The 26186-nt window shown below is 32.3% G+C and overlaps 2 protein-coding genes across 2 annotated transcripts; one reads left to right on the top strand and one right to left on the bottom strand.

Annotated features, from left to right (window-relative positions):
* Window positions 1–55: 55 nt before the first annotated feature.
* On the top strand, window positions 56–8555 carry LOC107477999 (protein disulfide-isomerase 5-4). Its single transcript, XM_016098095.3, has 15 exons — window positions 56–250; window positions 1306–1396; window positions 1508–1602; window positions 2247–2304; window positions 2704–2888; window positions 2994–3051; window positions 3440–3480; window positions 3627–3701; window positions 4664–4720; window positions 6178–6244; window positions 6393–6530; window positions 6717–6938; window positions 7637–7789; window positions 7878–7955; window positions 8274–8555. Exons 1-15 carry the CDS (start codon window positions 210–212, stop codon window positions 8349–8351), a joined length of 1437 nt encoding a protein of 478 aa, XP_015953581.1. The 5' UTR covers window positions 56–209; the 3' UTR covers window positions 8352–8555.
* A 13723-nt stretch (window positions 8556–22278) lies between these two features.
* Window positions 22279–24632, bottom strand: LOC107478000 (early nodulin-like protein 3). Its single transcript, XM_016098096.3, has 2 exons — window positions 24356–24632; window positions 22279–23054 (listed from the first exon to the last, which is right to left on the bottom strand). Exons 1-2 carry the CDS (start codon window positions 24552–24554, stop codon window positions 22585–22587), a joined length of 669 nt encoding a protein of 222 aa, XP_015953582.1. The 5' UTR covers window positions 24555–24632; the 3' UTR covers window positions 22279–22584.
* Window positions 24633–26186: the final 1554 nt, after the last annotated feature.

Raw genomic sequence — 26186 nt, forward strand, 5'->3', positions numbered from 1 at the left:
AAATCGAAATTCAATATTTCAATATTTCAATATTTTCCTCTTACCGTCATAGAAATTAAAATAGAGCTGAAGGGGTGAGAGAGAGGCAGAGAGATATTAAGAAGAAAGAAAGTGCTAAGAAGAAGAAGGAAGTAGAAGAAGAAGAAGGAACTGCTTCGATCTATAATCAGCTATTCTCTCTCTCTCTCTCATCCCATTTCGTCGGAGCCATGATTTCTGCCAGCAAACTCAAATCCGTCGATTTTTACAGGTCACAACAATCTCTCACTCTTTTCTCCTTTTTCGAGTTCGGAATTTTGTTCTTAGGGTATTTGTAGTGTGAAATCATCCACCAAGATGTGCATTCGTCTGAAAGATCTTTGGGTACTGTGTCATTTACTGTTTAATGTTGAAGCTCTTCAAGTGCATGATTTGATACGATAGTAATACTTAGCTGGGTATTAGTGAGAGTATAAATACGGAATTGTACCATTTTCGAATCATTGTAGAGTTAGAATTAGAATATAGGAAAATTGTTTGAGTTTTTGGTTACCAGTGTTTAATCAGTGACTTTTCGCACAGCGAACATTTTCACTTCTTCATTACCCGAGTCAATGAAACACAGCTTGAGCATGAAGAAAACATTGCAAGCACCAAAAGTTTTGAAATGCCTTATAAGGATTTGAAATGTTTTGTTTATGTATTTATTTATTTTCCAGTCATGTTTGACATGAATCACATGCTAGAAGCTAGGAGAGTTGATGTTATGAAGGATAGCCCATTATGTAGAGTTGTAAGAATACCAAGAAAAAAAAAGGATAAGAGGATGTTTGATTGAAGGGTGAAAATTGGATGGAAATTTTAATGGATAAGTTTGATGTTTTATACTAAACTTAAAATTGCACATGGAGCTTATTCATGAAATTCTGAGATCCGTTTTAACACCCCGTCCCAATCTAAACATACAGTTATTGGAATAATTAAAATAGATTCAGGATTACCTGGTCACTCTAGACTAGACTTGGTTAATGACATAACACAAAGGCTCTGTTTGGTCCATCTATCAAACTCTACCTAGTGGGAATAGATATCTGTTGCTGTTGTTGCTGCTGGGTTTGGCATGAATGAATATCTGAGATCATATGCCTAAGCAAAGCTTTGCATCCTGAAGTGTACATGCTTGGGGTCACGGTATAAAACTATAAAGGATCCATGTGGAGTAGTTGTTCTAAGTTGCTTGGATTTTTTATTGGTAGTTTGCAAGTTGCATATGTTCCATTTTTGTCCCTGTATAATTATGTACTTGCTGTTGTCTTCTGTCAACAGGAAAATCCCACGAGATTTGACTGAGGCGTCACTATCAGGGGCGGGATTATCCATAATAGCAGCTTTCTCCATGATCTTTTTATTTGGAATGGTAAGTGGTTTATGACTTCTTGGTTGTTTATTGTGATATCTTTTGTCACGTTTCAAAATAGAATAAGAAGTAAAGTTTCATTTTTGATTTTATCTTACAACCTTGTTTCAGGAACTAAATAATTATTTGACTGTAAGCACCGCTACATCAGTGATTGTTGACCAGAGTTCTGATGGAGACTTTTTACGTATAGATTTCAATATCAGGTAGAAGCTTATGTAGTTATTTGCTTCTTTGATCATATATGACGTTTCTAAAAGTTGATGGATGGATATATCGGAACTATTTTTACTAGTATTAGCTAATTATCAGTTGTCAGGGGGGTCAATAAATTGTTTCTAAACTCTTGGTTAATTCACCAAAGAAAATAACTTCTTGAAAGCAATAATTCTTTTAAAGAAACAATATAGATTAGTACTTTAAAGCACAGTGCTAATTATGTGAATAAAGTACACTCTTCACATATCATTGATGCTCATTTCAGAACTGGGTTTTGGAACACTTTTTGATAAAATGAAACTGTCTTATCAGATAATTGTTGAACTAGAAGTGGGTTAGGGATCTAACTAGATGAGACTTAAAGGTCTGGCAGCCAATATTGTTATTTGTTGTGTCATGTTTGTTTGTGAATGTTATATGAAGTCACTAACCATTACGAAAGCGATGCACCTTCATCTCTCATACCTTATTACTTTGTCTAAGAATTTCCATTCCTTCCCAACGCTTTTACCAATTGTTGCTGCTGATAATATTCTACCTAGCATTTTAAGTTAATTTCATGGCTACGTAAATACCCTCCTCTCTCACTCTCCAACATTGCTGGCTGATGGCTTCACTTATCTTCTTGTAGTTTTCCTGCACTCTCATGTGAGTTTGCATCAGTTGATGTGAAAGACGTGCTGGGAACAGTAAGATTCTATTCTCTACTTTTTATGGAAAATTGCTCCTGGTTTAAAAGTTTTCTCTCACTCGGTTTTAAGTAGTGAAATGCTTCTTTTACTTCAAGCTTTGAGCTTAATGAAGGCAAATTTGTTATGTTTATTTAGACTGTCAGAACAATAATAATATCAGCATATCTGCCATGCCATTTCCATTAATTTACCTTGGTAAACGACAAAAATATGCTCTACCAAGTGAGCATCTCTCTTGCTCTGCAATGTCTCTACCTCAAATCATCAAATATTTGGTCCTTATCATATAGATTCTATATTTCTTATTCACTTTTATACATCCCTATCCTATGATGCTCTACCTTTTGTCTGAACTGTTTGAGTACACGTTCTTAACTTTGTACCTTTAATTTTCAGAACAGGCTCAATATAACAAAAACGGTTCGGAAATTTTCTATTGATTCAAGTTTAAGGCCCACTGGTGCTGAGTTTCATTCAGGACCCGTTGCAAATGCTGTTAGGCATGATGATGAAGTAGATGAAGAATACGTTGAAGGTTCTTTTGCACTCACAGAACAAAATTTTGATAAATATGTTCATCAGTAAGTGAACCGATACATGATTGATAATTATTTTCTCCTTTCTTTCTTGTATATTTCATGGTAATTATGTATTGTTCACCTCATATTTTAATGAACATTTTGCAGGTTTCCGCTTACCATTGTAAATTTTTATGCTCCTTGGTGTTCCTGGTGTCAGCGTTTGGTAATATTTTTAGTCTGATTCTTTAATTAAGAAATAAGATTAGTGCCTGATTTCTTTGTTGTTTCCTATATTGATTATTTTTCTGATTCTTTTTCAACAATGTTGTACTGTTTCTTAATTGAAAAGTAGTAGTGGCAAAGGCTAATTCAAGTGCTAAGTGCATCTTTTCTATCAGTTACACTATAGTAGTAAGGAAAATATATTATGCAGAAAACTAATGTTATTCAAAGGGTGCTAATAATTGAATATATTCTGTCCTTGAAAGATTATTGGCCAATTTATTAGAAACAAGGCAAGGAATGACAAAATATTTCGTCTCTTTAATGAAAGATGGTAATGGTTAAAATCTTAATATTAATTTGTTATATTTCTTTTTATTTTCTTTCAGAAACCTTCATGGGAGAAGGCAGCTAAAATAATGAAAGAGAGGTACTATAATTGTTGCTCTGTCTCTCTCATTTTTTGTAATTACACACTTGAACATCTACTGCCACCTTTAATTTGTGAAGTTGGTACAGTTATTGTATCCATCACTTCTCTTCAATGTACCATGTGTGTGATTACTTTTTATATAGGTATGATCCAGAAATGGATGGACGTATTCTTGTAACAAAGGTAGATTGCACTCGAGAAGGTGATTTATGCAGGAGGTACTATTGATATTTTTATTTTGGTTTATGATTTTGCATAAAGATGCTATTTCTTTCTTAAAGTTATTTAGCTTTTACGTTTTGTAAGTAACAATGTTCTAAAAATTTGACCCGAACCGGCCGGTTGGACTGGGAACTGTTTGACTATGCGGTTTGGTTGATAAGCCAAAACTGTCTTTTTGAGAACTGCCTGTGAACCGCTAAACCGTCTGAGGACTGGCTGGTTGAACCGAACCGGAAACCAGCCAGTCTTTTAGAAAACCCCCCAACACTTTGTCGTTTAAATATTAAAAAAGAAAGGGGTCCAGACTCCATCTCCAGCGCCTCCTCCATTTCTGTGCTCCGATCTGGTGCAGCACGATGCAGATCTGGTCTACTGATTCAACAAACAAATTTTGAAAAAAGAAGTGCGATGAGTGGAGGGTTATGTTTGGCAGTCAGCAATCAGTGTGAAGTTTTGTTGAATTGTCATTGACTTGCATCATGGACAATCACATTGACTAGAGACGATGATTTGTAAATTTTCTTCAGAACGAGGTGCTGAGATAACTACCTGATGATGCTGATGCCTGATGATGCCTGATGCTTGATGATAGGCTTTTGTTTATTTTGTTGGAAATGAAGGGAAATAATGTTTGGGCCATGCTATACTAGAAAGAACTAAATTGAAGCATTGAGCTTCTTGCGAGTTAATTAGCAAATTATTCTATCTTGTTCCGTATGCATTTTTATGAATAGGATGGATTTCATGAAGTAGGTTTATAGATATGCATACCCATAGTCCAAATATGACAATACTTGCTACATTGACTATTGAGGATGAAAGTAGTCATTGTAATTTATTTTGCTTTCTTTCCGATAGTTTCTTTTTTATTCTTCTACTCACTATTTTATTATTTTTTCCTTCTGTGCTTTTGGCGTTCATAAGCATCTCATATCTCATTTTCAATATCAATTTCCAGGAATCACATACAAGGTTATCCATCTATTCGCATCTTTCGGAAAGGAACTGACCTCAGGTAACAATTATAACTGTATTGATTAAAACCAATGGTCGACCAACACCCTGCCCCCTAACCAGAAACAAGGGGGTTAAACAAGAAAAAAGAAAATATGAGAGAGATGCTACTGCCTGCAGCAGCTGTTCCATGAAGTGCCACCTAAATTGCATTAATATTCTTATATATACATATGCTTGTACATATCATACTGTTACCTACCCAAATATGGCTGCATGGGTGAGAGTAGAAGCTTCTAAGACTAAGAGAGGAAAGAATCTGCCATTACCTTTCCATTACAGCAGGAAGAGGAATGTAGAGGGTAAAAAGGGGAATAATAAAAATGGGGATATTCTTGTAATTAACATGCCACCTGGCACTAGTAGTGGGAGAAGCATGAAAGAATGTCAGGGGAGTGATCCTAACTGAATTGGTTGTGGGTGTAGGGGGTATTATTAGTAGTAACAGAGTGAGTGAGAGAGAAGTAGGAATTAAGAAGAGAGAATAGGAAGGCTTAGGAGAGAGGTTGGCTCTTCAAATCTCAGCCAAGCACCTCTATACTGTTCTTGTTTTTCTGCAGTTTTCTTTCATAATTCAATAATATCAAGGAGTGTGATCATCCTGATTCACCTCTTTTCTTTCTATTTGGTTCTGTGTATGTCTTAATAATACTGATGATTATTAAGACAATCTAACTGCATTTATGTGGTTGGTTTTTCTTTTGCAAACCTCACAATAACAGGTCTGCATTCTGATATTTATTTGCCTTTCCTTTCTGGGTAAAACTAATATATATGATCCTTTTTCTTTCTTCTTTTTTTATTTTATTTTATTATATATATACTACTACATACATTAAATTTTTCCCCTACAATGCTATAGTTCATATCAAAGGGGGGCCTTGGAATAGTGGTTGTATTAGGTTAGACAAACTATATTGCACGCTTTGTGTGCGGCCTTTTTTAATGTAGTTCATATCCTTGTACAAATATGGATTCAAAGTAGCAGAATGTAAGGATGCAAATATGTGGTGTATTGGAAAAAGTAGGAAGGGAAATGACTAAATATCTTGGAAAATGTTCGACTATTATGAAATAATTTTCTGAAAACAGATGAATAAGTTGATTTATAACTCACTGATGAAATGGTTGCATTCTTAGAGCAGTTGACAGAAACCATTTGTGGTATATGACACTGTCATGTTTGCTTTGGGTGAGCTAGATATTTTAAAGGGAAATATTTGCATCGAATTCATTAGTAACAATATCTTATACAAGTTATCAATAGCGAATAGAGGCTCACCGTATTTTGCTAAATTCGGCTACGCAATAATATTATGGTTCCAAAATAGCGGATATTTGAGGATTTCTAACATAGGAGTGCATCCTGAACATTATATCACTCTGGCCTGTGAATGGTTTTCTAAATATTTGGATGTTCTGATTAATCTAGTTTGTTGAATGCTTTCCCAATTTCAGAAGTGACCATGGACATCATGAACACGAGTCCTATTATGGAGATCGTGATACAGAAAGCCTAGTCAAGGTTCAATCACACCCTATCTATTTTGAATTAGCTTAATTTGGATAAATTTAACTTAAAAGTAGATTGGTCACTTAGGTTTATATGTAATTAAAACAACACTTCACTGTTGGAGAGTGCAACAGATTGATATGAGTTTTCTCCGTTGCAGATGATGGAAAGTTTAGTAGAATCTCTCCCAAAAGAATCTCAGAAGCTAGCATTGGAGGATAAATCCAATGTAGCAGAGAAAAGACCTGCACCATCAGCTGGTGGATGTAGAATTGAGGGATATGTACGTGTGAAAAAGGTATGCGACCAGGAATTAAGATGCATTTACATTGCACTGTTGTAATCAACCTTGATCGTTGGTTCCTTTTGATCATTTCTTTTTCTTGCTAATTTAAAGTTGCAAAAAAAAAAAAAAAGTGATGTATGCTCTATTTCCCCTAGCTTTTAAGTATATTATTATCACAAACTGTCATGCACTCCTCAGGTTCCCGGATTCTTGATTGTCTCAGCTAGATCAGAGTCGCATTCCTTTGATGCTTCTCAAATGAACATGTCACATGTCATAAACCATCTTTCTTTCGGAAGAAAATTGACACCTAGGGCCATGAGCGATGTGAAGCGGTTGATACCTTACATAGGTAGCAGCCATGACAGGCTGAATGGTAGATCATTCATCAATCCTCGTGTTTCAGAAGCAAATGTTACTGTAAGTTTATTTTTTTATATAAGCGATTCTAATCTACTGTAGATAACAAAGTAGGAGTGATTCACAAGTAAATGGACAAATATAAAATGGGTTTGATGGCCAAAACTGAATCATACTCAGTAATGGATTTGCATTTTTTTATTATCATTTTTCTTGAATAGATGGATTTCCAATTTTTAGTCCGAACTTAACAGCAGAAGGGGACAGTAGGGGTCATGGAAGATGGTGTCACTCTAATATGTTAGTGAATTTATAGAAAAATAGAGGAGTGAGCAGAAAGGGGCTGTACAAGTCCTGGAATATGGTATCACTTTATTATGTTATTGAATTTGTGGAAGAATAGAGGAGTGAGGAAGGTGAAAAAAACTGGATTTAGTTCTTAAGTTCAATATTTGAGTGATATTGAACTCAATTTATAGATAAGAAGTAGTTATGACTTCTACAATATCGATTATAAGGAGTAAGATATAACTACTATTCTTCTAATGCACTCACACATATCATTTTTGATGCAATACTAATCAATTACTAAATATATCAAGTCATGTGTATTATTCTTAACACAAATTATCATTTGAAGACTCCTGATCTTGTTTATTTCTTATAATTTCTGATAATAACCGAACTATTAGTATATTACATTTGGAGATTTATTGGAACAAAAATTTAATTCATTCATCGGATATTTATGTCTGCAGATAGAGCATTATATTCAGATAGTTAAAACAGAGGTAATAACTAGAAAAGGTTATAAATTAATTGAGGAGTACGAATACACAGCGCATAGCAGTCTGGCTCACAGTGTAGACATTCCTGTTGCGAAGTTCCATCTTGAGCTGTCCCCCATGCAGGTCTGTACATGGAGGTTATGAATTTGAATGAATTTGCACTATTTATGGTAATTTATCTTGGTTTTATCATTTTGATTTCCGTGTGCAGGTCTTGATAACCGAAAGCCAGAGGTCCTTTTCACATTTTATTACTAATGTTTGCGCAATTATTGGGGGAGTTTTCACGGTTTGTATTTGCTTTTATTTCAGTATTCTGGTTTTGTTCTTAGAGTATAAACCCCAATCTTATCCTTGAGCAAAGCCACGGATGACAAAGTTTTCGCTTAGTCATTCTTTATGGTGAATGACAAATTCATCTGATAAGAAAATGGTAAAGGATGAATGTCACTTTAAAATTTTGAGACTATTTTGTCCCATGTGTTTTGTTGGGGACAAGGATTGGTCAGGGATATGATATTAGGGGTTCGCTCTTATTCTTATGCTGTCTCCTATTGGTTTTCTTTAATAGAATGTATTGTTCATTGTACTCTTTTTGTGATTTCAGGTAGCTGGAATTATTGACTCAATTCTGCACAACACAATTAAAATAATGAAAAAAATTGAGATAGGCAAGAATTTTTGATAAATGGTTGAAATTTTAGTTTAGTTAGGGCTTCTGATTTAGATATGCCCTTTTTTACTATAGGTCATGTATCAGTTTATTTTCCATAGGTATGCTATATAAATCATAAAATTGTAGTAACTTTAATTGTTACTTTAGTTGAATTATGATTACAACTTTTAAGGATAACGGTAATGACTTTCACAATGGAAGAGAATTATACAATGTGTGTGTGTATTTTTGTGCGAGCTCCCCCATCCATTTGTTATGGGAACATGTATAAATTACAACATGCGCTTGTGTGTAGTGAATTTAAATGCAAAACAACTTACTGACAAGCTTTTGCAGTGAGCTATGTCCACAAAATTCATAATTGAGCCATTTTCTAAATGGGACCAGAAATTGATGGAAGCATTTGAAGATTGAAGGAAGAGAAATTCAAATACTTGTACATTTACGGATTTGTTTAATACATGTTCCAACTTCCAATAATATGTTTAGAACATGTTATATTTTTATTTGTAAAATATGAAATAAAAAAATAATTATTTCTAACAATGAAAGATTTAAGTGGTGATAATTTTTTTTTATGAAAAAACAAAATTGACATACCAATAAAAGGATTCTAATTGACAAAATTTTTAAAATACTAAAAATTTAATTAAAAATTTAAAACTATCCCTCTTAATTTAGCCTCCCACACTTGGTGCATGTTTGGGCGCCATTATTTTGTTAAAAAAAGATCTTTTTTCAATGAAAAAAGATCTTTTTTTATTTTTTAACGTGTTTGGCAAATTTCTAGTAGTAAAAGTAAAAGCACTAGTAAAATAAAAAAAAATCTTTTTTGAGAAGCTGTAATTTACATCTTTTTTTAAAAAATCTTTTTTCCTTAAAAAAAAAGATGTTTTTCATGTAATAAATAAACAAAAAAGTACTTTTATATTGTTATACCCAAACATAATTGATAGATAAAAAGACTTTTTTACATGAGATATCCAAATATAAAATTACTTTTACTTCTCTATAAGATCTTTTAAAAAAGGATAACTCAAAAAAAGATCTTTTCTTAGAAGCTCACCCAAACAAGTCCTTGGTAGTGTCATTTACATTTAACAATTTGTTCTGTTATGGGTGTAAGTTTAATTTATCCATCTTCCACGATTTAGAAAAGGATTTTTTACGCATAAAATAAAGTTGAAGAACACTTTAATCCATGATCAAGACAATGATTAGTGTTGCTTAAAAATATATTATCAAAATATAAAAAATTGACTTTAATTAAAATAATGTTTAACAATACTTGCATCATCATACTAAAATCCACCATGTAAACATATAATTCATGGGGGCTATTTTTATAATGATTATCGTAGTTATACAATTTTGGTTATACTTAAAAAATGTTAAGGTTATAATAATTTTTTAATATGTGAAAAGTATCTGATATGATAGGGGAAAAAAAATTCGGTGAAAGTATATATCTTTTGGTGTTCCACAAACGTTATTCTATGCTCAATAATCAATATATGCCTTCTTTGAAGTTAACCTTGGCATTTTGCTATTTCATTTGATCAAATATAAAAGGCTCTAATCAAATAGTAAGTTAGGGGCAAATATTTAGACCTCCCATCAATGGTATAAAGATCTAAAAAATTTACTTTTGTAACCATCAAAAACAAAATACAAAAAAAGTACAATCTTTGAAAGAAAAATTTATTATCAGCAGGTGAAAGACATGTCATAATTAAGATTATTAGAGAAATAATTCTTGTGTATACTTTCTATTTTAAACTACCTGATTCATTTTTAGATGTGATTCATAGGATTTTAATACAATTCTGATGAGATCAGAAAGACACTGAAAAAAGAATATCATGAATTAGTTGAGATAAAATGATAAGACACAAAAGAGAAGAAAAATTGGGTTTCAAAGACTTGTCTACACAAAATTTGGCTTTGCTTGAAAAATAGTTTTAGAGATTGGCTGTTAATTTTAATGCACTACTTAGCAAAATGTTAAAGGATAAGTATTCTAGATATAAGTCTTCTTTGACGGCAGACAAAGGGATTAACCCATCTTGGAGCTAGTGAAATCTCTTAGAGGGTAGAAAAGTGGTACAAAAAGAATTATTGTGGAATATAGGATCAAGAGATGATGTTAATGTTTGGCAAAAATTCTGGCTGCCGCCCCTGTACCCATATCATATTAGTCTCAGTAATCAATCCAGCAACAATATATTTTCAACAATTAATAGAGTAAAGGACTTACTGTGTAACACCCTAACTTTTAGCACCTCAAGATCGCATTAAAAGTCCAGACGTTACCTACCTCTATTCCTCTGATTTTATATTATATTTATTTAATATTGAGTTTTCACGAATACGAACCGAAGTTTTATTTCAGAAAACGATGAGTCTGTACTTTAAACCATTTAATCACAAATATATATTTACATAGCATTATATACATAGACTTATTCAAAGAATCTGAATTATAAGTCCTATCCCTCTAAAAACCAAAAGAATAAAAGACGAGAGAAAAATAAATTCTAACAACTCAACTCGAAAACATAATCTTCTATACTCTTGTAACTCCGCACTAAACCTTTGCACCTGTAGCTGAAAGAGGTGAAAATAGGGGGTATGAACTGGAGAGTTCTTTGTAAGGTTGTGGTATATAGCTATATTCATTTTATTATTTATTATACAAGAATTCCACAACAGTATACTTACGATATTCAATAGATGGCCAATAGTAGCAAACCTCATAATACAAACAACTTTAACAAACTAGAGATATAGAGAAAATCACAAGTCAAGAAGCACACACACCCACAATCACAGAAACACATATCACAAAGAAGTATGTGCAAACAAGTATAATGTATGTCTATCCTATGCAGGCCATGAGCTCATGTGTCGGTTGCCTACCCGCTCCCGACATTATCCGGGCACAAGTCCCAGATATGGCTTTCCAGATGCATACAGTGTGCATATAAGTCTTACGGCCAGGCCGTATATAGTGTGACTTTTAAACATGTTGTAATATGTTTACATCTAAAAAACAGTTCATAGTGTGTGAGTGTCCCTACTATACATTTGACACTAAGGCCCAAACAAGGTCGTATATGCTCTCCTGTGGCGGACAGTCTTTTAGAACTTTTTATTTATCTTTGCCCTCTGCTCTCCTGTGGCAGAAATGCTTTCAGTTACTACATTCTTTTCTTTTCCGTGCTCTGCTCTTATGCGGCAGAGATCCTACTGTAAAAATTTGTTGGATTCTTTTAATCTTTGTTCTCTGCTCTCCTATGGCAAAGATTCTTTTAATTAATACATTTCTTTTTCTTATATTCTCTGCTCTCATGTAACAGAAGTTCTTTAGTTTCTTTTAGTATTTTAATTATTTTATTCTCTATTATTTATTGAATTATATTTTGACTTAACTCAGCAACATTTGTCTGAGTTTGACTTTCAATGTCATAACCTCTGTAAGCAACCTCTGTCTTATAGGTGCGACTCTGTTGAACCGATATATGCAAACATAATCTTTATAAGCAACATCGGTCTTACAGGTGAGGCTCTCTCTAGCCAATGTATGTATTAATAACCTTTGTAAGTAACTTCTATCTTACAGGTGCGACTATTCTTTGGATTGGCCGATGTATCTCTGGAGAGCAAATCTTGATGGACTCACCACCATATCTCTGCTTATCTCATTTTTTTGTTCTTTCTTTCTTTTCTTTCTTATCATTCTACAATATGAATTATCTTTGCATTATTCCCTCACATTTTCCTAAGTTCCTTATGAAAAGAGAATCAAAGATGCTTAATTTAGATTTGTCTTTTTAAAGTTTTTAGGACAATTTTCTCCTTACCCTTTTAGTATATCATAAATAAAATAATATCATTTAAATAAAATACTAATATATTATATTGATACAAATAATGCTAATATTAATAATAAAAGAGTATTAACATTATTATTTTATATCAAAACCTGCTTATTAACGTTCTATTCTTTAAGCTTTTAAATATTTTACTTTTTAACCAAACATTTTATAAAATTACTAATTTTAATTTCATATTAAAAAAATTACTAATTTAATTTCATATTTCTAGAAATAATCCTAAACTCTTATAAAATATCTATTTTTACCCCTATACTTTATTTATTATCCAAAATATTCGAAAACTTACATAATTATAAATTTTACCTTGATTTTTTATATACAAATATAATGTTAACCTTCAAAAATAAAATTTAATTACTAATCTTCCTCTTATACCAAAACCGAAACCCTTTACCTTTTTTTTTAAAATATTATTTGTATTTTAATCCGTTCTCGAGTTTTTCGATTACCGATTCTTCGTAACTTATAATTTAATTCCTCAGCCATTGAACCTCACCCATTTTATTCAAAAACTAACACAATGACAACCCCAAATCAGCCTCATTATCACGGTTTGGACAACACAAACATGACCGAATCACAAGCTACTTAATCACATATAATAATATATCAATAAAATTCAATATAAAGTCAACCAAACTCCATAAATAATCAATCACAACAACCATTCAATTCTCCAATATCTATTTTAATTTTGTAACATACAAAATCAAAATGAAGCTCCGAAGAAATTTTTTGACCGAGCTGCCGAAAAAAAACCGTTAGAAATTGATTCCTCCGCCATGAACACCAAAGGGCCGAACTTCAAGGGAGGGGGAGTAACTTCACCGTCAATTTCTACCGATCAAAAGTCACACACACATGCATAGTAAGCCACATTAAATTTTTTCTTTATTTCCTTTAATGGTTTCGGCTAGTTAAATGAAATCGTAGTATCCTAATGGATTTTAAACTCAAAGTATCATAAAATTTAATTTAATTATTTTTAGAAAAATATTTTTCTTTAAATAAAATTAACTCATTATTTAATTTTCAAAAATTCGGGTTGTAAACACTGAAAAAATTCAAAAAAAAAAAACAAAATTCGTTCGAAAAAGATAGTTATATATTCGCGCGTTGATTAAAAAATTGGTTAGATTAGTGGCGCGTGAGATTAATTAGGTTAAAGAGACTTGTACAGACTTGTATAAAAAAATGACTTGTATGTGGAGAATATTTATTATGAATTTATCTCGTTTAATTTATATTATAAACGAAATATGTGTATTTTTTCAAAAAAAAATACTCGATGTCCAAGTCTTTTGAGTAACCTAGTTTAACCAAATTGTTTAAAATTAAAACATATCCGCGCGCCACTTCTCTTTCCTTTAACGATCGTCGCTTCTTGTTCTTGTTCTTGGTTCCTTCTTCCTTTTTCAAGGTTGTTGTCGTCATCACAACCACCACCGCCGCTGTCGGTATCGTCGCTGTCACCACCACCAATGTCATCGTCTTCTTCTTGTGTTGTTTAATTTTTCTTCTCTTTTTTTCCTCATTATCTCTCTTATTATCATTATCATCGTCCTCGTCATCTTCATCTTCTTCTTCTCTTATAAATATTCAGAAAATTAGATCCCAGAAATTTTGATGAATAACATATAAATTTTGATGCACAGCACATAAATTTTTGTATACAACACAAAAAATTTTTAAGGATCACATGTCCAAAATATTGACACGCAATGAATAAAATACGCACGACACATAAATTTTGTGAACAACACAAAAATCTTGTTGCATAGCATAGAATTTTTAATGTGAAGCATAAAAATTTTTGGAGGACATATTGACTCACCCAACTAACAAAATACATTCGCAACAAAAATTTATGTTATGTGCAAAGATTTGTGTGATGAGTAAAAATTTGTTTATTATATCGATTTGTGTTATGTGTAAATTTGTATGTTATGCTTCGAAAATTTGTGTGCTATATCAATCAGAAAGCGTGAAAAAAGGAGTAGTGACGTATGCACGTATTTTTTTGTTGGACTTTGCAGAAATTTGGTTAGACTTAGTTACAAAAGGATTTATACACGTAGTATCACTTTTTTTTTTCCAAATTTCATATATTTCATTTGTAAATGAGATAAAGCTAAATAAAATCGTGTCTTATCTTATTTATAATATAAACAAAATACATGTATAATTATTTTGTTTATACTATAAATGAGATATGTAATGACATAAAAGCATAAATAGTATCGAAAATATCCATTTCAATAAATAAAATAATTAAAATATTTATTTAAAAAACAAATTCTGAAAAATCATAGTACTATGTCGTCGTTTTCTACAATGATTTATGTGCAAATTATAAAATATGGTACCTTGCCACTGTATATATAAAATAAAAGGAAAAAGAAAAATGGTTTAAAACAATATAATAGTGTGCACTATTAAAAAATTTTTTTAGAAGTCACTTATTTTTTTTAGCATTAATAAAAACAGTTATTAATATATTTATTGACAATTAGATATTAATTATTTTATGTTTTGCCATTAAAAAATTTTAACGATAATTATATAATTGTTGATAAATTTTTTTAAATAACTGTAAAATATATATAATTATATTTATAACCTATAATAATAACGATAAATATATAATTATCATAAAAATATAAATTAAATAAAATATACTTAAATTATTTATGTCATTGTCTTTAAAAATTTATCACTATAAGTAATTTTTGTGGTAGTGATAGCTTTGATTTTATTTTATTTAGATGTGTTGACATACTTGATGGTTAAGACAATTAGTGAGTTACTTGTGTGTGTGTTGTATGTGCATGCTGCATGGTGTTAATTAATATGAGGAGTCTGTAGTGTAATTTTATTTATTTAAGGAGTTAGTTAAGAGATTGTCTAGTCAGCAAATAGTTAAAATGGTATGAAAGGTATGACTTTAGATATTTATCAGATAACTAGTGATAGAGAGTAGTATAAATAGTTAGCTCAAGTTTATTTGTTCTTTGTAGTTCATCATTCTTATGAATCATTCTTGAATTTCCTCTCACAAACTCTCTTCCTCCTCTGTTCTCTCTTGACATGGATCACCAATTTTTCCTCATGGTGCGGTGAACTTGAATCAAGAGTTGCTTGAGGTTGTGATCCAAAAGATGCGTTTTTGATTCAAAAAGGAGCATTTTCGAACATTCTTTTCGGACTTGAATCCTCCAGATGATAAACTCAGATCCAATGAACTCGTCAAGTTCACAAAATGCGAATTTAGGAAGCATCGATTTGCAGAGTTTGACGTAATTGATTGCACAAATCAACGCGATACAGAAAGCGGCTACAAAAGCGAATCTGAATCCGTTGATGGATCCGATGAAGGTACTCAACCATCAGAACTATCATACATGGTCTGAGGATATGTGGTTTCCATTGAAGTCTAAAAATAAGGTTTGCTTTATGGACGGATCCATTCCTGAACCTCTGAGCCAAGATATAGCGCAAAGTGTGTTGTGGAATCGATTAGACAAGAGGATATGAGCATCACAACGTATTTTACCAGATTGATGGTTATTTTGGGAAGAGCTAGAGAATTTGAGGCCATTACGGAGTTGTCCGTGTGGTGAAGACTGCGAGTGCCTTGAAACGGTGAAGAGATACAGGAAGGACACTTACGTCGTAAGGTTCTTGTGAGGATTGAACGAGCAATATGGAAATGTACGATCACAGATTAGGCTTATGAAGAGCTTGCCTGATGTGGAGAGTGCTTTATCATTGATGATGCAGCAAGAGAGATAATCATTAAATCCAGAGAGCTATGATCCGAAAGCTCTACTAAGTGTTGCTGATAAAACGGACTCAAATACCTCTCAAGAGTACTCTGCAAGAGGCAGAGGTCGATATGGTGGAAGGAGCGGCAGAGGTCACAGATATGGAGCTGGCAGAGGTACAAAGAAGTTGTGTTCTTATTGTGGCAAGAGTGGCCACTTGGTAGACTCATGCTATAAGAAGCATAGTCTGCCACCGCATTTGAAAGATTGAAAGTGTCAAGAAGTTGCAAAAGTCAACAATATTACTTCTGAGAAATGTGAAGCAGAAGAAAATAGCAACACAACTTCACTTTATGAAGATGATGGTGAAGATTCAGGTGAAAAATTTACTCTAGATCAAAAGAAGGCATTACTAGCACTCTTGCAACAAAATGGAGCTTAACCATTTTATAGTGCTAATCAGGTTTCTAACTCTACAAGAGGTAAAAACATTATAATGACCATAACTTCCCACAAAGGAGCCTCCTGGGTAATTAACACAGGGGCTACCATTCATGCCACAAATGATCTAAACTTGTTTCATACATATAAACACATTAAACCCACAAGAGTAAAATTACCAAATGAATACACCTTAGTTCCATGCATAGCTGGTACAGTGATTTTTTTCAGATTTTTTGTACCTAACTGATGTGCTGTACTTGCCGTCTTTTTCTTACAATCTAGTGTCAATTTCCCATCTGATTAATTCCTTGAATTGTCAGCTTGTGATTAATAGATTTAGTTGTGAGATACAGGATTCCAAGACTTAGATGAAGATTGATGCAGCTAATGTACAAGATGGCTTGTATAAAATGAAATCAGACACAAATACACTTCCCAAAGCAATTTGCATGAGTATTTTTCGTAGTAACAACCAACAATTAGGTGCAGGTAAGACTGATATTTTAGCATCTGAACTTTGGAACTTGAGATTAGGTCATGTCCCATCCAATAGATTTAATGTAATGTGATGAGTTTGAAAACTCAAGTTTATTTTGATGATCAACAAACATTATTGAAATAATTAATTACAAAATTATTAATTTGATTTTCATTTAATATATGTTAATTAATAATTTTGTGATACAGGTTTTAATTGGGCTGAACAGAAAAGCAAAATTATTGCAAGACCAATATGCTTAAAACCAATCAACCTTGATTAATGTTTCCTATATTATATGGCTGAAGCAATTTATGATTAATTAGGCCAGAATTCAAACATTATCATAAGCCCAATTTGTTTTGCATGCTTGGTCTGAAAGAAAAATGGAATTGGGACACAATGGTTAAAATAATGAAAACCCAATTCATTGAATCTTGGCTGCATGTTTCCAACGGATTTCTTTCTTTAACATGTGGTGGAATTCAAATTTTATCAAGTAAAGTTAATGCAATTCTTGAAAATATGAAAGAGAAAAGGTCAAAGTGATTTGATGGCAATTAAGGGTAGCTTACACGCTACTACACAAAGTATAGAGAATTACACCTAATTAATTTATCTTTGATAATACTCATAGCTTTGCTTTTCTTTTCTCTTTCTCTACTCTTTCTTCTTTCTTCCCTTCGGTCATATCACAGGAAACTATAGAAGCTAAGTTGAGCTACCAAAAGAAAGAAGGAGCTACATGCATCAAGACCATCAAAATGATGGCACAAAAAAAGAAAAAGAAAAGTATGCTGTGACTAAGATTCTCATTACTTGTGGTAAGATTTTGTGATAAGATCTTGACTTCTTCATACCAAAAATGGTTGAAGAGATTCAGCCAGCAAGGAGAAGATTCTTGGAGGGATGACTTGTCTCTGATTCTGCTCAACCACCACAGGAAGTAGCTAGGGTGGCTACGTGATGGAAGAGGCAGAGATTGGAGCAGATAAAGCTATCATCATCATGAAGCATCAAGGGCCAGAAATTCATCTTGGAGAGCAAGCCAAGGATGGAGCGCTCGGATTGATGAAGAGTGATGACTAAGGAAGGACTAGAGGTAATTGCATGTTGGGTTTTGCATGGGTTATCTCTTCTCTCTCTCTGGCCGAACCGGTTTTGTTCTTGGAGAAGAAGAAGTTGGCTTGGTTTTTGGCTTCAAAGGTGGAGGCTTCCCTCTTCTATAAAAAGAGAGAACAGCCACGGGTTGAAGCAAGGAGAAAGTATGAGAGTGCAAGGCACAGGGTTCTCAGAGCTACCTGAGCTAACAGATTTTTCTTCTCCTTCAATGTATTCTGTTTAGTATTTTTTCTGTTTAATTTTGTCATGTCTTGAGTCTCATGGAAAAAAGCAAACAGTGAGGTTTGTATGAAAAAGCCATAGAGCGAAAAAAGACAGAGAGTGCAAAATTAAAAGAAAAAGTCATAGATGTCCTTAGAATTCCTTTGTTCATCTATGTTGTGTTTTATGATTCTGTGGGAATCCCCTTGTAAGTTGGGTTAGTACTTTACAGTTGAAATCTTGGCAGTGACCAAGTCAAGTTCAGTTTGGGATTAGATTCTGGACTTGTCCCAAATAGGAAGGGTAGTTCTTAGGGAGAATTGGTGCTTATAATCAAGAATGATTATAGTGAAATTCCATCATCTTTGTGATGAAGACTGGATGTAGGCTGCACTGCACTTAGCAGCTGAACCAAGATATATTTGGGTGTAATTTTCTCTCTCTTCTACTCCATTTTTGTTTCTGCTGCACATGAGATAAAATCGCAAAATATCTCGTGCCAAGTGACGAGACAAAAAGAAAAGTCTCGTGGCTAGGGACGAGACAAAAAAATCAAAAAGTCTCCAGAAGTAAAAAAGGGGCTAAGATTCAACTCCCCTTCTCTTAGCCACTGAAACCTTCATAATGAAAAAATTACATCCATCACTTGGTGACATTAATAAAATTGAGTTGACAAATCCCTGTGATGCTTGTTACTTTGCAAAGCAAAAGAGACGCTCATTTCCCATTAGCAGCTCTCACTCACTCAAATGAATGCTTTGATCTAATTCACTTAGACATTTGGGGTCTCCTTGTAACTTCTTCCATAGGTGGGCACAAATACTTTCTAACAGTGGTGGATGATTATAATAGGTTCACTTAGACATACTTTTTAAAACTCAAGTCTAAAGCTACTATACTTGTCCCACAATTTATTCAAATGGCTAAAACTCAATTTAGAAAAGATGTTAAAATAGTGAGGTCTGATAATGGAAAGGAGTTCCAATTGGGTAACTTTTATGCATCTAAGGGAATTATACATCAAACCTCTTGTGTTTAAACTTCACAACAAAATGTTATAGTGGAGCGAAAGCACCAACATATTTTGCAAGTTGCTAGAGCTCTTTTATTTCACTCTCTTGTGCCAAAATACTACTGGACTATGGCAGTAGCTCAGGCCGTGCAAGTAATTAATCGATTGCCTAGTAAGTTGTTAAATGATCAATCACCTTTTTAGCTCTTGTATGAACCGATTTTTAAGCATTTTAAAAATTTTGGTTGTTTGGCTTATGTTAGCACACTTAAAGTCAATAATAAAAAAAAATTAGATGCAAGAGCTAGAAAAGTTGTTTTCTTGGGGGTATAAACAAGGTGTGAAAGGATATATGTTTTTGGATTTGAAAATCAGAAAACTTTTTTTTTGTCTCAAGATGCTATTTTTTATGAAAATGTGATGCCATTTGTTTAATGTATGAATCCTGTACCTGCTATAAGTCAATCACAAGCCATCATCACTAGAAATACTAATGTTTATACGATGATGCCTTTTCAAACTTGCATATTCATAATGCACCCATGAATGCATCACAAAATGACACTACTATTGAGACATCTTTAGCTAGTGATACAGTGGTTAATCATGCATTACCCCCACCAACATCTCATGCATCAACTTCATCTACATTTAATGCACCTATTGTTATTTCTAATCAGCATAACATGCACACACCTAGAAGATTAACTAGGAAAAGACGAAAACCATTACATCTCAAAAATTTTCATCGTATGCAAATCACCTCTGATAAGCTTCACCAACTCTCAATAAGATACCCGATCTCAAACCAAAATTCTTATTCACAATTATCACCCTCACGTAAGGCCTTTTCTATTGTTGTGCCTACCTTGCATGAACATAAATACTATGATGAGGTCATAACACATTCTTGTTGGAGAGATGCAATTAAAGCTAAACTAGATGCTTTGAAACTAAATAAGACTTAGATATTAACCACGCTTCCAGCAGGTAAGCACACTATTGGTTGTAGGTGGATCTTCAAAATCAAGTTCAAACCCAACGGCACTGTCGAAAGGCACAAGGCGAGACCCGTTGCCAAAGGGTTCACTCAAACACCCGGGTTTGATTACTTTGACACTTTCAGTCCGGCCATTAAAGCTGCGACAATCCGGATTCTGTTGTCTATTGCTGCTGCCAAGAATTGGCACATTCAACAACTAGATGTGAACACTGCTTTCTTCCATGGGAATTTGCACGAGGAAGTTTATATGAAGATTCCACCAGGTCTATCCGTTTCGCAGTCCAATCTTGTGTGCATATTGAAAAAATCTTTGTATGGGTTAAAGCAAGCGAGTCGACAGTGGCACGAAAAGCTATGCTCAAAGCTCTTTGGTTATGGATATACGCAGAGCAAGCGTGATTATGCTCTTTTCACCAGATCCACTAACAATGACTTCACCACAATATTAGTCTACATAGATGATCTCGTATTAGCTGGGAACAATTTGGGAGAAATTGAGCACATAAAGGGATTATTGGATGATGCCTTCAAGATCAAGGATCTTGGAAAATTGAAGTACTTTATTGGTATGGAAGTAGCTCGAAATAGTTCCGGAATTGCTTTATATCAGCGAAAATATGTGTTTAACCTGTTCTTTGAGTTTGATATGATTAATGCAAAACCTGTCTCTACTCTCATGGACTACTCCACCAAGCTGTCCAAGGATTGCGCAGCCCCTTTCTCAGATGTTTCCTTGTATAGAAGACTGGTTAGGCGTCCCTTGTACCTTACTAATACAAGACCTGACATTAGCTTTGCTGTTGGCAAGCTAAGCTAGTGTCTTGACTGTCCCACAATTGGCCATCATCAAGCAGCACTTAGAGTTCTCAAATACCTGAAGCTTGCTCCAGCCCAAAGTCTTTTCTTTCCGGCTTCCTCTGATTTCATTCCAGCTGCATATTCTAACTTTGACCGGGTCGGTTGTTCCGACACTTTTTAATTTGAATATGAAAATAAAAGTGGTGTTGGACTCGAATATGGGGAATACAGGTACTTCACAGCCATGTGGTGTCAGTGGAACAGAATTCGGACCATGCGAGTTTTTCATCAGTAAAAAAATTGAAAATAACAAACAACTCGGAGGGTCCATTTTCTAGCTTCCGAAATTCATATTTGCCATTTCTTAAGCAAAATTTTAAAATCAAACAACTCGCATGGTCCGATTTGTATACTCTGAGTTTTTTCAAATTTTTTAACACAAATTAGACCTCCGATTTATGTATTCTGAATTTTTTCAATATTTTAAATACAAATTGAAAGGTCCTATTTGTGTACTCCTACAATTTTAAAAAACACAAAAAGTTACTATGTTAAAGTATATAAATCATTTTGCTTTTATATCAAAATTTTTTAGCCTTGTTCCGATACACAAAAATCTGTGACTGGAACGAGCTTCTTTCCGGGACAGCATTAGTTTCATGGAAAAGCAAAAAATAGGTGACTATATCTTGTTCTTCATCGGAAGCCGAATATCGAGCTCTTGCGTCTGCTGTCCGTGGAGCTCAATGGCTGGCGTTCATGACGAAGGAATTCTGTATGCCTCTCACCAAACCTATTCCTCTTTACTGTGATAGCAGCTCCACACTTCACATAGCGGCCAATTCCGTATTTCACAAACAAAGTATATAGAAGTTGATTGTCATATCATACACGAGAAATTCCAGAATAGTTTGGTCAAATTACTTCCTATTAGAACTGATGAACAGGTTGCCGATGTGTTTACAAAACTCCCTTTCTCCTAGTCCATTCAAGAGTTGTTCTCTAAGCTTCGATTGTATGATTTCCTTACATCCAAGCTTGAGGGGGGTGTTGACATACTTGACAGTTAAATAATCAGTGAGTTAGTTGTGTGTGTTATATGTGCACGGTGTTAATATGAGGAGTCTATAGTGTAATTTTATTTGTTTAAGGAGTTAGTTAAGGAATTGTCTATAGTCAGCAAGTAGTTAAAATGGTGTGAAAAGTGTAAAACCCTTTCTTTTAATCACATAAAAAATGGTTTTATTCCAATCATTTTCAACATGTACAATATTTTTACATAATAATCTGGTTAGAAACACACAAAAGGTACATTCTTGTCAGCTTATTCTCAATCTTCATCATTCACAAACAAACACCAAACTGAAGACCCAGTACAAACAATACCGGCGAAATCAAAAGTATAGAAGAAAATAAAAAAGAAAGAACAAAATAAATTAAAAATAAATATTGTCTTCTTTAAAAAAATTTAAAAGTATATGAATAATAAGCACCCACAACAAACATATATACTTGAGTTTACTAGAGAGAAAACATGAGAGCTGAAGAAGCCATGGATATTGCTACAAGCGAAGCAGCAAAGTTGACGAAGGCGGAGGCGGCAGCATTAGGAGGATGATGTCCTTCACTGGACGGTGCGGGTGTTGGATTTGTTTCCACAGTTCCTGCAGGTGGAGGAGAAGACTGCCCTTCTTGGCCGGTCGGGGCCGGTGAAGGCGCTGATGGCGGCTGCGGCGAAGGTGGCGAAGAAGTGGGACTTGCTGTGGAGGAGGTGCGGTTGGTTCTGTCGGCCATGACAATGACGGTTAGCTTCTCGTTCTTGAGGCAGTTATCTTTGTTGCCGCTAATGAAGAAGTATGGGCCTGATTGGGTGAGCTTAAACACTGTGTGCCCGTCTGAAAATTTTGCATATGGTGAGTTTGTGTTGCAGCTTGCATAGTCTTCGCTCTTCACCTGCAGCACTGAGTCTTGCCCAGATTGGTAGTTGAACACTGAATCACAGAACACAACCAAAAAATTATCAGAAGTAAAAATATAGGAAGACAATGAGTCTAGTAAATAATGAGTCTAGTAAATAATGTATTTATGCATATGATAACTTCTTTTCTCCCGGTTTGTGGTTTTTGTAGCTTGTGATTTTGGTAAGGATGTATTGTGTTTTTATTTTATTAAATCAATTTTAAAATTTATTATTAAAGTTATTGTCTGCCTAATAAAATCTCAAAAAAATATTATGTATATATTAAAATTAGTCAATTATTAATATAAATTATACAATAAAATACAAATATACGGTAACTGATCTAATAGTTGAATTTTTATATATACATAACATTATTAAATAAATATAAAAAGCATTTAAAATATTTCATGAATATTTTTGTATCTCAATAATTTTAATCATTAATCTCCATTATAAAATATATATATGCAGTAGAGATTAATAGCTAAAATTACTTAATCACTAATACTTTTGAAATATTTAAATTTTTTTCTTAAGTATATATATACACAATTGAAAGTCTTCCATAGTAAATTAATTATTTTTTATTTGAAGTACAAATTAATTAATTTTAAAATAAAAAATAATAATGAATATAAAAATAAAATAAAAATTATTTATTCTGAGAAAAAAATAATTTATATAATTATTTAATTATATAAAAATATTTAGATCTTGAAATTATTCTTTGGATATAATTCATAGATTATTATTCTTGTTGTGTCTAATTAAGATACTATATAGTAGTATAAACTAATTATATGTCTATTTTTGTATTAGTTATTTATAGAATTTGACTTAATTATTCTTAAAATATTAGTAAAAATATGTATTTTTCAAAAATTAATTTTAGGTTTTTGACTATTTTTATTTTTTATTTGTATAATACCGAATCAACCGGTTCAACCAGTAACCCACCAGTTGAACCAATGATCCAGTAATTTAGTGACTTGACCGATTCGATTACCGGTTCGGTTCTGACAACTATGCTTTCACTTGTTGAAAAGTATGTTGATATTTTCGAAACTTAAACTCAAGATTTTTTAATTATAATATAAAATATTTATTATTTTAATTAATTATATATTTGTTAATATTTAAAAGGATGATATATATATATATAATATAATAGTATCTATTAATACACTAATATTTATATCTATATATAAAAAAATACTCTATTGATTATACATTAGAAAACTATATATTTTAACAAAAGTATGAATTCAAATAGTTGAAGAAAAGATCAGAAGAATTTGAAATGTTCATTAGGATTGAAGAAGAAGTCACCTAGAGAGTCTCCAATTTGAAAACGGCTCTTTTCTGCCCATGAATTGAAAGGATTGAAATTGGAATCACTTGGAACACTCCAACCCTTTTGGCCTCCAACTATAAAATCATAGGCAGCACCCTCATGCACCAAGAGTAGCACACACAGCAACCCTAATGAATGAACTACTTTATTAGACCTTAAAATTGAGGTAGCCATAGGTGAGAAAAAACTAAAGGGTATTATTGCAATAGCAACTCAAAATTGGTACTAGTGTTTTGGAGGCCAGAGAGGGATGACAAAAATCTGAACCATTATCAAGGCTTATATAGGTGTGAGGTGCATGGAAAATTTACAAACTGTGGAAGGGAAGCTTTAATTTTGCAACTTTTTATTATTCTCCCCACACTTTGGGTTTACTTTGATTCTGGTGCAAAGCATAAGTTCACTTTTATTTTCTATACTCAATATAATATTAGCTTTTTGAATGAATCTGATATAGCTTGATATGTGGGTTTGTGCTTTGCTTTATTGTCATTAAGGATGAATATCCATATCTTGTGAAATGAGGCTAAGGCTAGCTAAGACTAAGATTTATTTTATACATAAAGTTCAATTTTGATTAATAGAATATGTTTAAAAATTTTATGGTATTATCTAATAAAATTGATGTGTTTAAATTATTATTTGAATAACAAATTAAAAATATATCTATTTTTATTGATATAATATTATTTAATTAAATTTTTATGTAAAACTTTTGGTGTACAAAAAAAAAATTTCTCTGAACAAAAAATTGCACATCAAAGTTCTAAAGATAATATATATTTAAAAATTCTAAAATTAAACATTTTACGCATTTAACATTAAGAATTACACATTCAAAATTCGGTTATTGGCACTTTGGAATTTGGATGTACAAGTTTCACATTTTGGATATGTTACATTTTGTAATTTTGAATGTATAATTTTAGGATTTTAAATACCCTAGATTTTATTTGTATAATTTTGTTAATCATGTTATATATACATTAAATTCATCTATAAAAATTAGTTATTAGAATAAAATATACATTAAAAATAATTATATATAGTTATACATAAATATATAATAACGAACTAATTTTAACGTGCAAATTAAATAATATTTTTTTTTTATTAACGATTGTTGGCAAACTTTTAATGTATTATATATACATTAAATTCAACCATAAAAATTAACTATTAAAATAAAATACACAATAAATATATAATAACTAATTTTAGCATATAAATAATATTTTTCGTTTTTATTAACTATTGTTGGCAAACTTTTATTATACCTAACACCCGTAGTTAATGCGAAGCTTGTTTTGTGGCGGCAATGCATGATTAATGACGTGTCTGCATTCCATTGGTGCCTGGTCTACGTAGCTATACATCGTATTATGGTAGATTAACACTATGCAAGCAATTTTGGAGAATTATATATACATATACTACGATACTATTCACAATAGAGATGTACATCACTGCAGTGACAGATCCAAAAATTTTAGGTGGCAGAGACAAATATATAGCATATAAAAATAATAAAAAAAATCGTATAAATATAACAAAATACACAAAAATAAATAATATGAAAATATTAAATAATTTTTTATTTATTAATTATCAATATTGATATATTAATAACTAGTAACGTAGTTATTAATTTAATTTTTTATAAATTAATTACATAATAATAATAATAATAATAATAATAATAATAATAATAATAATAATAATAATAATAATAATAAATTTGAGTAAAAAAAATTCAAGGATATAAATTTCAGTTAAATAAATTCTTAATTTATAATTCTATACCTA

The sequence above is a fragment of the Arachis duranensis genome, chromosome 3 (assembly GCF_000817695.3).
Source record: "Arachis duranensis cultivar V14167 chromosome 3, aradu.V14167.gnm2.J7QH, whole genome shotgun sequence".
Classification (NCBI taxonomy): Eukaryota; Viridiplantae; Streptophyta; class Magnoliopsida; order Fabales; family Fabaceae; genus Arachis; species Arachis duranensis.